General features: G+C 39.1%; 1 protein-coding gene across 1 annotated transcript in view; it reads left to right on the top strand.

Annotated features, from left to right (window-relative positions):
- The window catches only part of RELN (reelin), a 288,920-nt gene that overhangs the window by 148,456 nt on the left and 126,408 nt on the right, over window positions 1–14,056 (top strand). Inside the window, exons 9-10 of the mRNA XM_051610928.1 lie at window positions 5,837–5,933; window positions 8,658–8,898. Coding sequence (XP_051466888.1) covers window positions 5,837–5,933; window positions 8,658–8,898 — 338 coding nt within the window. The remainder of the gene's footprint in view (window positions 1–5,836; window positions 5,934–8,657; window positions 8,899–14,056) is intronic.

Genomic DNA, 14,056 nt, shown 5'->3' on the forward strand with positions numbered 1-14,056 from the left:
TACTTGGAGTATCATCTCCAATTAATTTTTAGGACTTTTTTTCTGAAGTTCTGCTGATTATTTTTTATCAAATGTATTTCCTAGTTATTCTTCTCATCTCTTACAGTTTTGTCATGGAGGCCTTTAGCATGCTTGTCAACCTTTTATATAGATCTAACTACCCAGCATTTCCAAAACGGAACAACAGCCCAAAGGTGCCAGTGGAACAAAAGCTAGCTGCTCTCTGAAACCTGCTGGAATTAAACAGTTGAGACTTTGCATTTCAAAATTAGTAATTCTCACTAAAGCTAGGGTAGTTCTGACTTTTGCCAAAGGCAAACACCACTTACATTTTTGTTTTCTAGTGTCAGGTATTTATTACAGATTGTTTATCAGGACACACAGGGGCATGGATAGTCAAAACCCTCTTCTCTGAAGGGAGAACAAAAATAACCAGCAGCAAAATTACTTTATTATTTCCATTAATAAGTTGGATTAAATTACAAAATACCATACAGTTCTTACCGTTTTTAATTTGAAGATTTTTTTACACTTAAAATATTTATTTGTACTCTGAACTTGTTCTAGAAACAGGCAGACTTTTTAAAAAATAGCCTAAAGATCTAAAAAAATCTAATAATTAAAAATCATGCTCATAACTAGATTCAAATCTGTGGCTTCAAGGAAAAATTGAGATGCTCTTGTGAACCTGTCTTGAGGAAATTTCAGAATGGGATGACAAGTTCTACATTTTTGTACCAGTGCTTCTGGTAAATCAAGCAAGCACAAATTAATCTATTTTTGAACATAATTAAAATAATCTGGCTCTTGGTGAGAAGCCACCATAAATATACACCTTAAAAAAGAAAAAAATTGCATCTGTAGAGCATTGATTATACCAGACTGTGTGGTTCATTAATTTGGAAAAAACTATTAGCAAGCCAGCCGAATTTGACCGCTAGTAATTTATACTATCCAGTTTGGATTTATTTAATTGATATCAGCAAATCATAATCCTTAGCAAACACTAATCATTATTCATCACATTAGCAAAATGAATAAAAGCAATCTTCCAGAATTAGATAAATACAATTCTTTTCAGCTCCCTTTTGTTTTTCAGGCTGCAGTCAGGAAAACCATTGAAACCCTTCTGCATTATTTTCTGTGACTTTTTCTTGCACAGTTCCACATGAGATTCATTCTCCTTAAAGCCAGCATTAGATACCTCATCTGCTTATCCTTGGAAGCACTTGCAGGAACTATCAAGAGGTTGTCAAGAGGCAGAGGACGTCACAGTCTATAAGGAGCAAAATATTGCTTCCCTTGCAGATGGCACCCAGTTTTATCTCAGCAAAACACCAGCTTCTAATCAGTGTTGTTAAGAAATCTTAGAGACCAAAAACCATATGACTCGGATTTCTGTAAGTCTGACACAGTTGGAGGCAAAGAATTAATTTTGGCTGCCGTTGTCAGCCTGGGTACAAATAACTGAATACCTGGGTTCAGATCTCTGATATGAAGTGCCTTCATAACACATCTCCTGAAATACTATGCTCTTCGTTCTTCTACCCTACATGATACTTTAAAAAATAAGGTGTGTGAAATATTCACTAGTACTTTGGATGGCACTGAAGGAAACCAAAATCAGCATAACAAGACTTACAAAAAAAAATAAAATGAAAAGGCAAAAAAGTCGTGACCATCTCAGCTGGATGTGTTGCAGGTGGTCAGTGCTAGTCAGATGCTGGTTATGGGTTAGCAATCCTAGCAAATGCCAGCAAATCCTACAAGCAGCAAAGCAATGAGAGACATACTTTTGTTTCCTTTGTCTATTCTTTCCCATTAGAATTTAAAAAGCAGCAGTCAGGAGCTGTTTAGCATTCTCATGCTCTGCCACTCAAAACCTTCCCCTATTAGCATCAGTGTCTGGATTCAACTTTGAGCAAATTTTATTTTATTGAAATTTGCCTTGGGGCAAAATCCCAGCACGTAAAGTGCAAGCCAGACAAATTAGTGTTTCAGAATATTCAGTATATGAAAATAGCTGTGTTTTATAATAGAAGCTGCTCTTTGGTATTGACAATAGACAAAATAACTGTCTAAACTCAAATGTATCATTTAAAATTAAATCCATGAAGGTTGTCACCACTTCAGCTTTTTTCCAAAAGTTTTACAAGTCAGTGAACTTCAGCTAGAAGCCTCTCAAAAGGAGAAAAATATCGAAATGAGAAAAATACTTTGCTCTTGAAACCACAAAACAAGCTTTCCTATACATGTGTAAAGAAAAAAAATCATCTCCTCTTGGCTGGGGCGTGGTTTGGTCCCCCCACACTTCAAAGAGTTATATTGAAAGCAAAATTCTAACTCTTAGTCAGACTTAGCTGCAATAACTTCACCAAAGCATCAGGTTAGTTGAGACTTACTTGGCTTAAGAAAAAAACAGCATTTTTCTCTAAAGCAGTAACTTACTAATGTAGACTTCGTTATGGTAGTTATTGTGTCATAGCCATTTTTTACCTGTTTTCATGGCTAATTCAGAAGCTGGGCATTCTTGATTTAAAACAAGCTTATTCGAGTCTCATTCAAAAAGGTTTTATGTCATCTCGTGCAACTTTTTATTTGGAGGACAAAGATTTACAGCATGACATCCTGCCCCTGCTGCTCCGCTTGGAGCTGACAATCTGTTTGTTCCCACCTCTGGAAGCAGTGGGAAGGACACCTCCCTGCCCCCACTGAGATAGCACTCAGTTTCTGCTATGTTTCTACTCAAATTTTTGTTGTCTGTTTCTATGCAAAATTCGAGTAGAGCTTTGTTGGTCAAGGCAGAGACAAACAGCCTACTGCAGAATTCTACAAAAGAATTTAAATAAACCTGGTTTGGGGTTACTGGAATAACAGTAACACAGAGTAATAGTAATAGCATTAAGTAATAGTAATATGGAAAGTAATATTGAAAATTATACTGAAAGACAGTGGCTTTCAATATCACCCCAGTAACCCCTGTCCTGGAGTGCAGTTGTATGTTCATCTGTCTCCCTTTTCTTGGTAAGAAACTCTCAGTGTAAGATAGGACAAATAATGGTTTTGTAAAAGATGCAAGCAGCAGATCCATGTGCTTCTTTTATATAAAAAAAAAAAAAAACACAAAACAAAACACAACAAAAACAACAACAACAAAAAGTGTTCAAATGGCAAAGAATAAGGCCTGAACCTTATCATTTTTTCAAATGGATTCATTTCACTCTTGTTTTTCTTATTGGTTCAGGTGTTACAGAATTTGATCCTTAAATGATAAATAATCTTGCTATCTTATGATAGCACTGTCTATCTTATGATAGACAGTTGTCCTCACAGACAGTAACTGCTACTTACATTGATAACTTCCCCAAACTATTTTTAATCTTAATACAACCTGTCTGTTTCTTAAAATAATAAGAAAATCCAGCACTTTTCATTCTGTCTCCATTGCTCCCTTTCCAAAAACACAGGCAAAATACCACATCCGCCTTGCAAAGCCCTTTTTCAGTGGCCACGTTTCTTTTAAGTGGTATCTTTGATCTTCATTGCATAGTTTGAGGGTGTTCAGATTTAACAAACAACATTTTTCATACTGATTGTACTGACAGGGAACACTCTTTTCCTATCGTATTTACAGTGTGGGCAGCAAATATCTCCTTCTACCCCTTTTTAGCAGTGTGTTTGAGCTTGGCTTTAAGAGCCCTGAACCAAAAGTTGATTGCAACAATAACAGAAACAGCACATGTTATAAAGCCTATATGGCTGGTCATTTTTACTGGTTATTTCCTTTCATTTCTGTCTAACAGAAGATTCAGTATGTTGCTGGTTTGCCTCACAGCCTCTGGCCAACTGAAGTGCTCAAACTGGCTGAAATTCATAGATTTTTGAACTGGATTCCCCAGAAATAAAAAGAACGAGTGTGATTAGAGGTTGGAACTCCTAAATGCTAGAGGAGTAGATGCTGACAGCACATGCCACTCAGGGAAGCAGACCATCTCAGCAGATGGGCAGACATGAAATGTAAAGGCTTTTCCTGACAACACTGGGTTGTAATATGATAGAAATAAAAGGCCTTGTCAGTAAAATGTAACCAGACAGTTGCTTTGTAGTCATTTTGGGTACATGGTTGGTAATTCAAAGTCCTGCTGCCTTTGCAATATTAATTATTCTGTGCCTTGTTACAGCAAGAATACGTGTCAGACCAGCTGAACGTACCACACGCAGCTGGAGCAGCTCAGAAGTATCAGCTCCTCTATGTACAATTTAACATCAGCAAAAGACAGAAGAAAGCAACTTTGTGGATCATTTCCAGGACACTAGTGCACGTGTCACACAAAAATACAGAGATGGGATTTCATCCCATATTTTGGGGTGTTTTTCTCTCTTCAATGGCACATGTTGTGTATCTCAGGGTAGAGAAGCAATTCTGAAGAGCTGGGAGCTGCAAATGTGAACTGCCTCAGGGAAGCTGGGGCTGTGAGCACTGCACTTAATAATGTGTTCCCACTGAAATTCTCTTGTCCAAGTGGTTAACACCTTTTTAATCAGGCCGTTTATTTCAGTAGCAAAACGGGTACTGCGAGTTGGAAAATGATAGTATTTAATGGCCAGCAGATTCCTCATCTAGGTCTGTATCTTTCTAGGTGTATATATACATTTTTATAGATACTTATGAATGTATATGCACAAGTTTCAGTGTGAAGGAACGTATATGAAGCACACATAAACATAACATACTACTCATAGCACTCACAATACATATCTCTGCTGTGAGCAGAGCTGTGGTACTCAGTAGCATCCTGCTGGCATCAGAGCTGCTATTTAATTGAGAATTCCCTCTCTCAAATATGGAAGGTAGCTGATCTCTTTGAATATCACATTTTAACATGCGTATGAAGTAGAAATTTTGATAGTTGGAGCACAGATTAGGGTTTCTCTGTTTCACTGGGTGTTGAATTTTCTGAGGTGGCTGAGTTGTCAGATGTCTGAGGAAAAACAGTATTTTTAGTGTATTTAATTACCACTCAGGTTGTTTATCATGTTTTCTAGGCTGAATTTTTCAATCCCAGTTTTTGTTATTTTGACTGTCCCCTTTATTAATTGTTAACATCATCTTTTGTGACAACACCCAGAAGGCACTCTGTTATAAATCAAAAATAAATATATTACCATATCTTGCAGAGGTGCCGTAAGGCTTAATTAGTTCATTTTTGTAAAGCATTCTGAGATTCCCAGATCAGCATCAAATGTTTATTATTAATTATAGGCTGTACTGTGTATACTGGATGATTTCTTCATTTAATTCTCTTCAGGCATCCTTAAAATAACTAATTTTGTAATGCCTTTATTCTTTTAAATTCCTAAAGCATGTTTGCTCTTGGCTCAAGTAGTTCTGTACACATTTTCCTGTCACTTACTGCATTTTTAGTTCTGGAATTATTTTCTTTCTACATAGTAACTTGAAAAAACAGCCTTTTACTGTTTTTCCTGCTCTGTGGATTATTCTTTAAAAGATTTTGTTTAAACATTAGATGGTGTGGGGTTTTTCCTGCAGTGGGGGGCGTTAGAGTAATTTACTTGGCTTCCCCTGGGAAATTTGCAGAGATTACATGGCACTGCTGTGATTTATCATTTCTACTTTATTTCTGACTCATAAAGCATGCATTATTTTGTGTTTACCTTCAGCAACAGATCACAGGAAATTTCATCATCAATCAAAGCGCTTTAAAATGGGGAGAAGTGATGATGTGACAAAGGCCCAGTCAGCAACTGTGGTTATTGGAGGGTCATTTATCGCTTCATTGTGTCGTAACACTTCTCATTTTATTGCTTTTCCCAGGATCTGGTTCATGTCGCTTTAGTTACTCAGATCCGAGCATCACCGTGTCCTACAGTAAGAACAGTTCTGCAGATTGGACTCAGCTGGAGAAAATTAGGTTTGTTACAGCTTTTTAATCATTTTCATGCTTTCCGGCTGAGCAGGTGGTATTTAAACTTGGCCCCTTAAAAACTTGTTTTAATTGTTAACTTTTCAGTTCTTGCTTGTTTGTACACTTTAAAAGATGAGGGGTGAAATTATGGTCACTAAAGCTACTTGCAGAACTGCCACTGGGTTTGGTAAATCACAATTTCATCCATCACTTATGTGGGAGGCAAGGAAGAGAATGACTTCAGAGTTAAAATGCAACTCCAATAACCAGCAGGTTCAGGTGCCTGAAAAACTAAAACTTTGATGACTTTTGCATTTAGCACCAGTTTTAATGTCAGTAAGAGCCAAAACTGATAGTGTTTAAAGTTTCTACTTTGCTAAGATAAAACATTCCATAAAAATAGTTTATAGCTTGGTATGAAAACCTGGCTCCTAACACTCTTCTAGCAACAAGATTATGGTGAATTATGTCTTACTTTTAAACAATCTGGTTTACATGGAAGTGCAAAGGATTATGAATGGTGATTTAAAAATCTTTTATTGCAATATGCACACCTTTAAAGAGAGAGTCACTACTGGAGATGGATTTTTCTAAGAGAGCAGAACCAACATTTTCTTAAATAATATTAGGAAAGTTATTTTGTGCATTGGCACAAACATATACATAGTTATACAACTGGGGAAGAAAAAATGCCTTTTGTATGTCATATCCTCATAGCATCTCAGTCCACCTTCCTGCATTACTTTAGTGTCTATGCCACAGAGGTGATTTGCTTGATCCTGTTTTCAGTCCATCAAGACAATTTGCAGAGCAAAAGGCTACTTAATTTCTGGTGAGTAAGCAAAAAACTCGCTGCAAAGCTGTGGATTTCAGTATCTCATCCTCCCAGTCCCACAGGAAGAGGGATTATGATTTCATTGACAAAGGCACAAATGATGAACAGTTTTAGTAAAACAAATGCTTATCTCAGAAAAATATAAGCAAGAGTAACTTTACTACAGCCCCTGGAGTTGCCTCAGAGTAACCACCCAATACCTGTTATTTTTCTCACATTGGTGCAGAATTATGCACCTAGTCTATAACATCAGTTCAGTTATCCTCAGAGCTCTGCAAGCCAGGAAACTCAAGAGTTGTGAAGGTGCAAATACAAGTCTGTGAAACCTGAATTTGTTTAAATCAGTATGTATATATTTTGATCTGTCTTGCTTGGACTGCTGGAGCCAGCAGTAGAAAATAGGTCACGAGAGCAATGTGGTGCAAAGTGGAGAGGATGAATTATGAAAGGATGCTCATTTATCCTGTGGTCTGTAGGAATTACAGTGTTTATTTGAATGTGCTTTGGAGGCTTTCACTGAACTATATGCAGCTCCAGGGAGTGGTGGAATAAGTGAGGAGAGGTGGGACAGGATAGCAGCTGTGAAGGGAAGGTGGTGTGTTGGTGTGTCCATGTGTGTTGCTTTGGTGGGATTTCAGCTCTGGACTCCCAGGAGGGAGGGGAAGGCAGGTGCTGTGTGTGGGCTCAGGGAGAAGCGAGGACAGCACCTCAGAGCAGTGTTACAGGTGACAGACATAATATTTAGCAAGTGCAGGAATACTTGTGGGGGCAGGTTCTGGGTGTGAATATGTGAAATGCAGTCACTTTTCAATACTTCTTGCTAATGTTTTACCTTACAAAGAGAAGTTCCTCTAATTTTTACTGTATAAGCAAGTGGTCGGTCCTTTTTTTCCTTAAAGGTTCTGATTTGTCTCTGACAAACTGTTAACCCACCAAAGCATCACTACAGGCAGAGTCAACATTGAGTAACTGACATCTTGCAAACCCCATCTTTGTACCTCCTTGCAACCTGAGGTTTGAATGTAGCTAATCCACTTGCTGGCTGCCTAAAAAAACCCCAAAAAGTAATTCTCAGCATCCCTCCCTTGCACCCAGAACTCAGATCTTTCATTGCCAGTAGCAATGCAATGACATTCACCCAGAGCTCGGGGTGAACCTCAGTCCTTTCACAGCTCTGAGGACAACTCTGGGGAGCAGAGCTCAAGGCCCTGATCATTGCCTAGTAGCAATACTCCAGGTCTGCCTTTCCTCCCCACATTTTGCATTTTCAACAGCAAGAGAGAGAACATGTGAGTTGTTTCTTCTGTATTGTTTTTGAAGCAGAACATGAAAGGCAGTCTGGCCCTCCCCATCCACAGAAATAACCTGACAGCAGGGGTTTCGGACTGGAAGGACACATTTGTCAGAGAAAATTCCCAGCTGTTCCATCCAGCCATTCTCCTCTATCTGGATCTATGAGGGACTAAGGCCCCACAACTCAGGGAGTTTCTTTTAGTGAAAGCTTACTTTTGTAAAATGCTTTTTTAGCATTTCCTTTTGGCCAAGCCTGCAAAATACCTGGCAATGCCCAGTTACTTACAAGCTGTGATCAGCATCAGGTATGAATGTTGCCCTGCTCTTTCTTTCTGCTGCCCAAACATCTGCATTGATCTGTTATTTACTGCCTTAGCTTGCACTTTCTTTGAAGCAAGGCTGTCTGTTTGAGCTGTATGTGAGCTGCCTGGCACAGTGGGACTCTGCCTCGGGGCAGGTATTTTCTGATCTCCCTACAAGATTTATCCACATACAAGGGATGTCAGCATAACTGTCTCACACCTGGTAAATGTGTTAAATGAGGGAAAAGTGTTCCTGGCTATGGCTTAAATTTGGTCTAATTCCATATAATTGTTTTTCAGTGCTCCTTCCAATGTCAGCACAATTATCCACATCTTGTACCTTCCTGAAGATGCTAAAGGGGAGAACGTCTTTTTTCAGTGGAAACAGGATTATGTTCCCCCTGGTGATGTGTATGAAGCCTGTTGGGCACTGGACAACATCCTGATCATAAATGCTGCTCACAGAAAAGTGGTGTTAGAAGATAACCTTGATCCTGTGGATACTGGCAACTGGCTTTTCTTTCCTGGGGCCACAGTTAAGGTTAGTCTGATTCTCTATGGCTTGATGTTACTATTACTCTTGTATGTAGAAGAGGACAATAATATCTAATCAAACTCTGAGCACACAAAGGCATTTAGGCCACTCCATCTGCTTCAAGAATTGGGCTCTTTTTTACTCTGTTTTTACCTGTTCTCTGTCCCTCTGGGACTTTCTAGAACAATGCAACTTCACTGCCATGACAAAAACCAAATGACAGTTTATATTGTTATGTCAAAGATCATGTAACAGAAAATGGGAAACAGCTTCCTTTTAGAAAAACAGTGCAAAATTTTGACACAAATTCAAGTCTCCCTCTTGGATACTTTGAAATCTACCTGTTTGTTTATCTTGGTGTTGTTCAGCTACAACTACTCGCTTTGTCACAAACCATCACAAAAAACTCTTTTCCCATTTTTTCCAGCTGTGCACATCACCTCTCCATTGCACAGCATGCATTCAGCTGGTGGCTGCTCCTTAAAAGTCTCTTTTTCAGTAAGATTCTGTTTTTATATATGAGATTCAGCAGGATTGTGCAACCTTTGGAGAAACTCTAAGGAGCCCTGAAAGATGTCTGTGCACGAAGTTCCTTCCAGTGTAGAGTAGTCGATCTAGAAATCAGTTGGATTCTTGCTTTCTATGTTTCTAAGCAGCCAGAAGTTGAACAGCAGATGACTTTCTGTTTTAGTCCCATATTTCATTCACAAAAAAGGGTGGTTTTGATGTTGGGGTTCATTTATGATGCTGGTAATGGTTTTGGCATTTGCACAGGAAACAGATGTCAAATATTGAAGGCAGTAAAAGATGGGTTATGGCCTCATCCTTTTCCCACAGAACCTGATATGAATGGCCTGAGATTAATCTTTTTAGAAATAAATGCTCCCACTAATCTCCTCATAGCACCTGCATATTGACTTTTTTTTTACTTCAGAAAGACCATTTAAACTACAATGATGACATTTTTCGATGAGATTTTAGAATCAAATAATGACCTGTGTACTTAACGAATTAATTTTCTGTGATCAGTTCACATTTGTTGTGCTGTCAGTATTACCTCTGGATTTCAAAATCCAGCCCACACATGTGAAGTTGTGAAAGCAAAGCAAAGATTAAATTGCTTCTCAGCTGGCCAAGACTTAAGTCTCCTTGCTCCTTCAGAAACAGTCACAAACAGCATCTAAACTTTAACAAGTAAACCCCTTTTAATTTATTTTTTTTTCATTTTTTTCTTTTTGCTTAGTGAAACTCAGCCAGGTTATGTTGATACAGAACTATGGTTACATGAAAGACAAGGGGCCTAAACTCAGAGAGCATTTAGTGCTCCTAGACAGAAATTCCTTACACGCTCAAACCTTATATGAGAAGTGAATGGGGATCCACCAACCTGCCATTCTTCCAAAGCCATCTTCTGTTTTAGGTACAAGTGAAAGGTACATCTGTCTGTCCCCAGCAGACAGCTGGTATGTGTAGCTACTTACACCAGGTTAAGGCAATGTGTAAGGCTGTGGTGTAGCCACACTGGATTAACAATATGAGTGACATAGAGTTGTTATTCTTCATGGGACCCTGTAGTTATTTTAAATATTTTCAGTCCATTAGATTGTCAACTGAGCACCCCTGTGCTCAAATCTCATTTTTAAGGTTTTGGTCCCAGTTTTTCTCAAATTTTCAGGAATAATCTTGCCAAATATAATTGTAACAGATTTTGCAATGTGAATTTCATGTTATGTCAAAAGTAAAACTATAAATTGGGTCAAGATTTACATCTGATTCAGCATAGACCCTGTCATAGCATTGTAACACTAAGAACATTTGTGGGGTTTCTTTTAACAGTTTTTATGCTTTTCTGGTTTGGAATATTATATACAACTTTACAAAACCTTGTAATATTTTCTTAAAAAAAAATTAGCATAGCTCTAATCTCAGTTGATCACAAACACACTATTATGTATAAATAGCAAGGTGAGAATCTTTGTACACTGTGCTAGTGCCATTACATCTGATTTTAAATATAACCACACCAGTCGTCTCTGTTTCAAGCAGCATCTCCCAGCAGTCACATACTTTGGCCAGTATAGTGGCAGAATGACAGCAGCAATAGGTGGTGCATCTTCACAGGATTCCTAATGTTGTTAATGCTCTCAGGCTGCAGGAATTCATAGAAACTGTGGGAAGATTTTAGAGTTAGATTTCTCTATCATAGCTAGAGGCATTGGCCTGCAGGAGAAACCATAACAACGCTGCAGGGATAGCTTGCATTAAAGCTAATTCTAGTTCTCTTTTTTTCCTACAAGTCTTTTTGCTTCTCAGACATCTAAAATTTGCTAAATAATCCTGATGTCTGTTCAGAAAGTCTATGTAGCAATTTTAATTTTTCACTAAGTGTCATTGCTATATTGTGCTACCTTTTATAACTCTCATTTATGTGCTTTTTAAAGAAGTTTCCATACTCACAGTCTATCATTATGCCCAGCTCCATTTCAAGCTGATTTCCCTGCCTTACAAGCCTGTTTATGCCATACAAGTTTCAATGCATATCCTTCTGGCCTCTGTCAATTAGGATTTTAGACAAATATGCCTTAAGGTCTTTCTTGAAGTTTGTTTTAACTTCTTCACTGACTTCCTTCAATGCTTCTCTGTATGAGTTTCCTTGACAATGACAATGAATAGTCACATTTCTAGATGTTATTTTTGTCTGACTCAGTTTTGATGAGTACATTAAAAAGTGTGAATCAATTCTTTCCCTAAATTGTGCCCTACAGATAAGTGATTTCATTGGACTGAGGGAATGAAATATTAAGAAAACCCAATAAGGAACAAAGAAGCAAAAAATTCTTTCTAAATTTCTTTCCTGTAGTGGGGTTATTTTCTGTGGTTATCCCTTTTTGCTCTCCACCTTTCACCGTTCAGAATGACTGATATTACATATTTCTCAGGTGGAAGGGTAGTACCAGCCTGAGATTGCTCATCAAAATGACAGAACTGAAAGAAGAGGAAAAAATTTATGCTTGTTTCTGGTAGAAAAGGAGTAGAAACAGTCTTCCTCTAAGTGTTTGCTTTTCCTCTGCTAACTTTTGGACTGCCCCAGCAGGCATTGCTCAGATGGTGGAACCTTCTCCTTGGGGGCTCTGTGACACATCCAGGGTAGTGAATGAAGCAAACAAAGGTGTGAACATGAGCCTGTGACCATAGAATCATAGAATGTGTGGAGCTGGAAGGGACTTTTAAAGGTCATCTAATCCAGCCCCCGCTACAGTGTGCAGGGACCTTTTCAACTAGATGAGGTTGTTCAGAGCCTTGTCGAGCCTGACCTTGAACGTTTTCAGGGATGGGGCCTCCACCATCTCTTGCACACCTTAGTTGTTACAACACCCCTTTGCTTGGTTTTGCCTTGTGCAATCTCCCAGGCATTATGTTCAAGGGATGTATAGTCATGGATGGGCCAGGGACTGTTTCCAGTTGGCAGCAGGGGTGATACCACTCATCTGGAAGGAGAGCGTTCGCCCAGGTGGATGCAAACTCTGCTGTGTCAGGTCTGCTTACCATTATGGTCCTAGCATGTTAGAACATGTTAGAACATCCCTTCAGCCATCCCAAAACTTTTAAAGGAATTCTCATTTAGTACCATTTTGTTGCCCTAGTGGATTATGCTGTTAGTAGTTTAGAATAAATGTTACTGTTCTTAAGCAAGTTCTTTCCCAATAGTTGCTCAGGAAGTAGGTTTTTTAATTTTTTTCTTGTACCTGGCATGTGCTCTTGTTGCATGCTTATCAAGTTGCAAATAAAGTATTATTTTTTTTTCCTGTAGAAAGCTTAGTTTAGTACCATTTGAGGTCTACTAAAATAAATAGCAAACATTACAATTCCAGGAGCTTTGCTGGTGAAACTACTCAGATGAGTAGCTGCCTAGATTAGAAAGTTAAAAAGGCAGCTGACGTGAAGTGCTACCATGAAGACCACTGTCTGGGTCCTGGGTTAGGTTCTGTGATGGATGCAGCCACTGCACTGGACAGTGCAACTACTGCTGATTATGCACCAGTGTGTTCACTCCAGTTTGGAGGATTTGGACAGTGTGTTCTCAATGAGCCCTCGTGGGAACTTGTGTGTTTCTATGTTGGGAAGTGGTTTCTCCTCCTCTTCCAGCCTGCTTGAGCTTGGACTAGGCATCTCTTCACGTGTCTTGCTGCGCACAGGAGTGGTTGCTGCTCGTTTGCAAGCACATGGCTGGTTGGAGACGCAGCTGGAACTGGCTACTGAGATAGGAAGCAAGCTGAGAGTTAAGCCACTGAATTCATATGGTTTGGTTCCAAAGAAGACAGCAAAGAGACAAACAAGACACCGTTAGCAAGGCCAAGCAACCCTTAGGAGATTAATTGGATCCACTGGAATGTATTTATCTGTGTTGGACTGCATGAACAGGATAAATTCCTGACTGCATTTCAATATTTACAGTGACAGCTCTGAGCGTGAGCACAGCCTTGCAACCAAGCATGGTTAAGATGTTGCACTGGTGGTTGAGATTGCTGCAAGGCATGACACAGTGCTATGCTCTGAGAGCTGGTAAAGGTTCTCAAGACTCCATAGCTCATTGGGGAAAAGATGCAGTCTTCTTCCTTCAGTAATGTTTCTTGGATTTCTACTGCTATAGAACAGAAAAGTGACCTAATTTTTAGTGGACGCTTCATATATCTTGTATATTTGACCATAAATTTTTGTGGTTTGTGGTACAATATTTGCCAAGTTTTTCACTTTTCTCTGATTTCTCAGGCCTGAGATTGGATGTGCAAGCTCAAAAACTGAGGCTGAGAATGCAGACAACCTCAGCAGTCTTATAGTTCATGTGCTTTGTTTACATGAATATAGCATTGAGACAAAACCACCTGTCTCTGGATTTTTTTCACATCTGGGAAAAAGCTGTATAGATCATTAGAGACACTACAGTGGCAATGTATTTGCTCATGATGTGTTAACCCACTTTGGAGAAGAGTCCAGTTACAGAACTGCTGCCTGCAAATACTCTTCACTTAGCGGCTGAATGTTGCAGTCCATCCATGTCTTTGGTCTGCAGGACTTGGGGGCTTCACCTGAGGCTGTCAGTGCTGCTGGGCTGTGAGCATGAAACCTGGCATGGCATGGGATGGGGGTGATGAGGGAAGGTCTG

Source organism: Apus apus, chromosome 1, assembly GCF_020740795.1.
Source record: "Apus apus isolate bApuApu2 chromosome 1, bApuApu2.pri.cur, whole genome shotgun sequence".
Lineage (NCBI taxonomy): Eukaryota > Metazoa > Chordata > Aves > Apodiformes > Apodidae > Apus > Apus apus.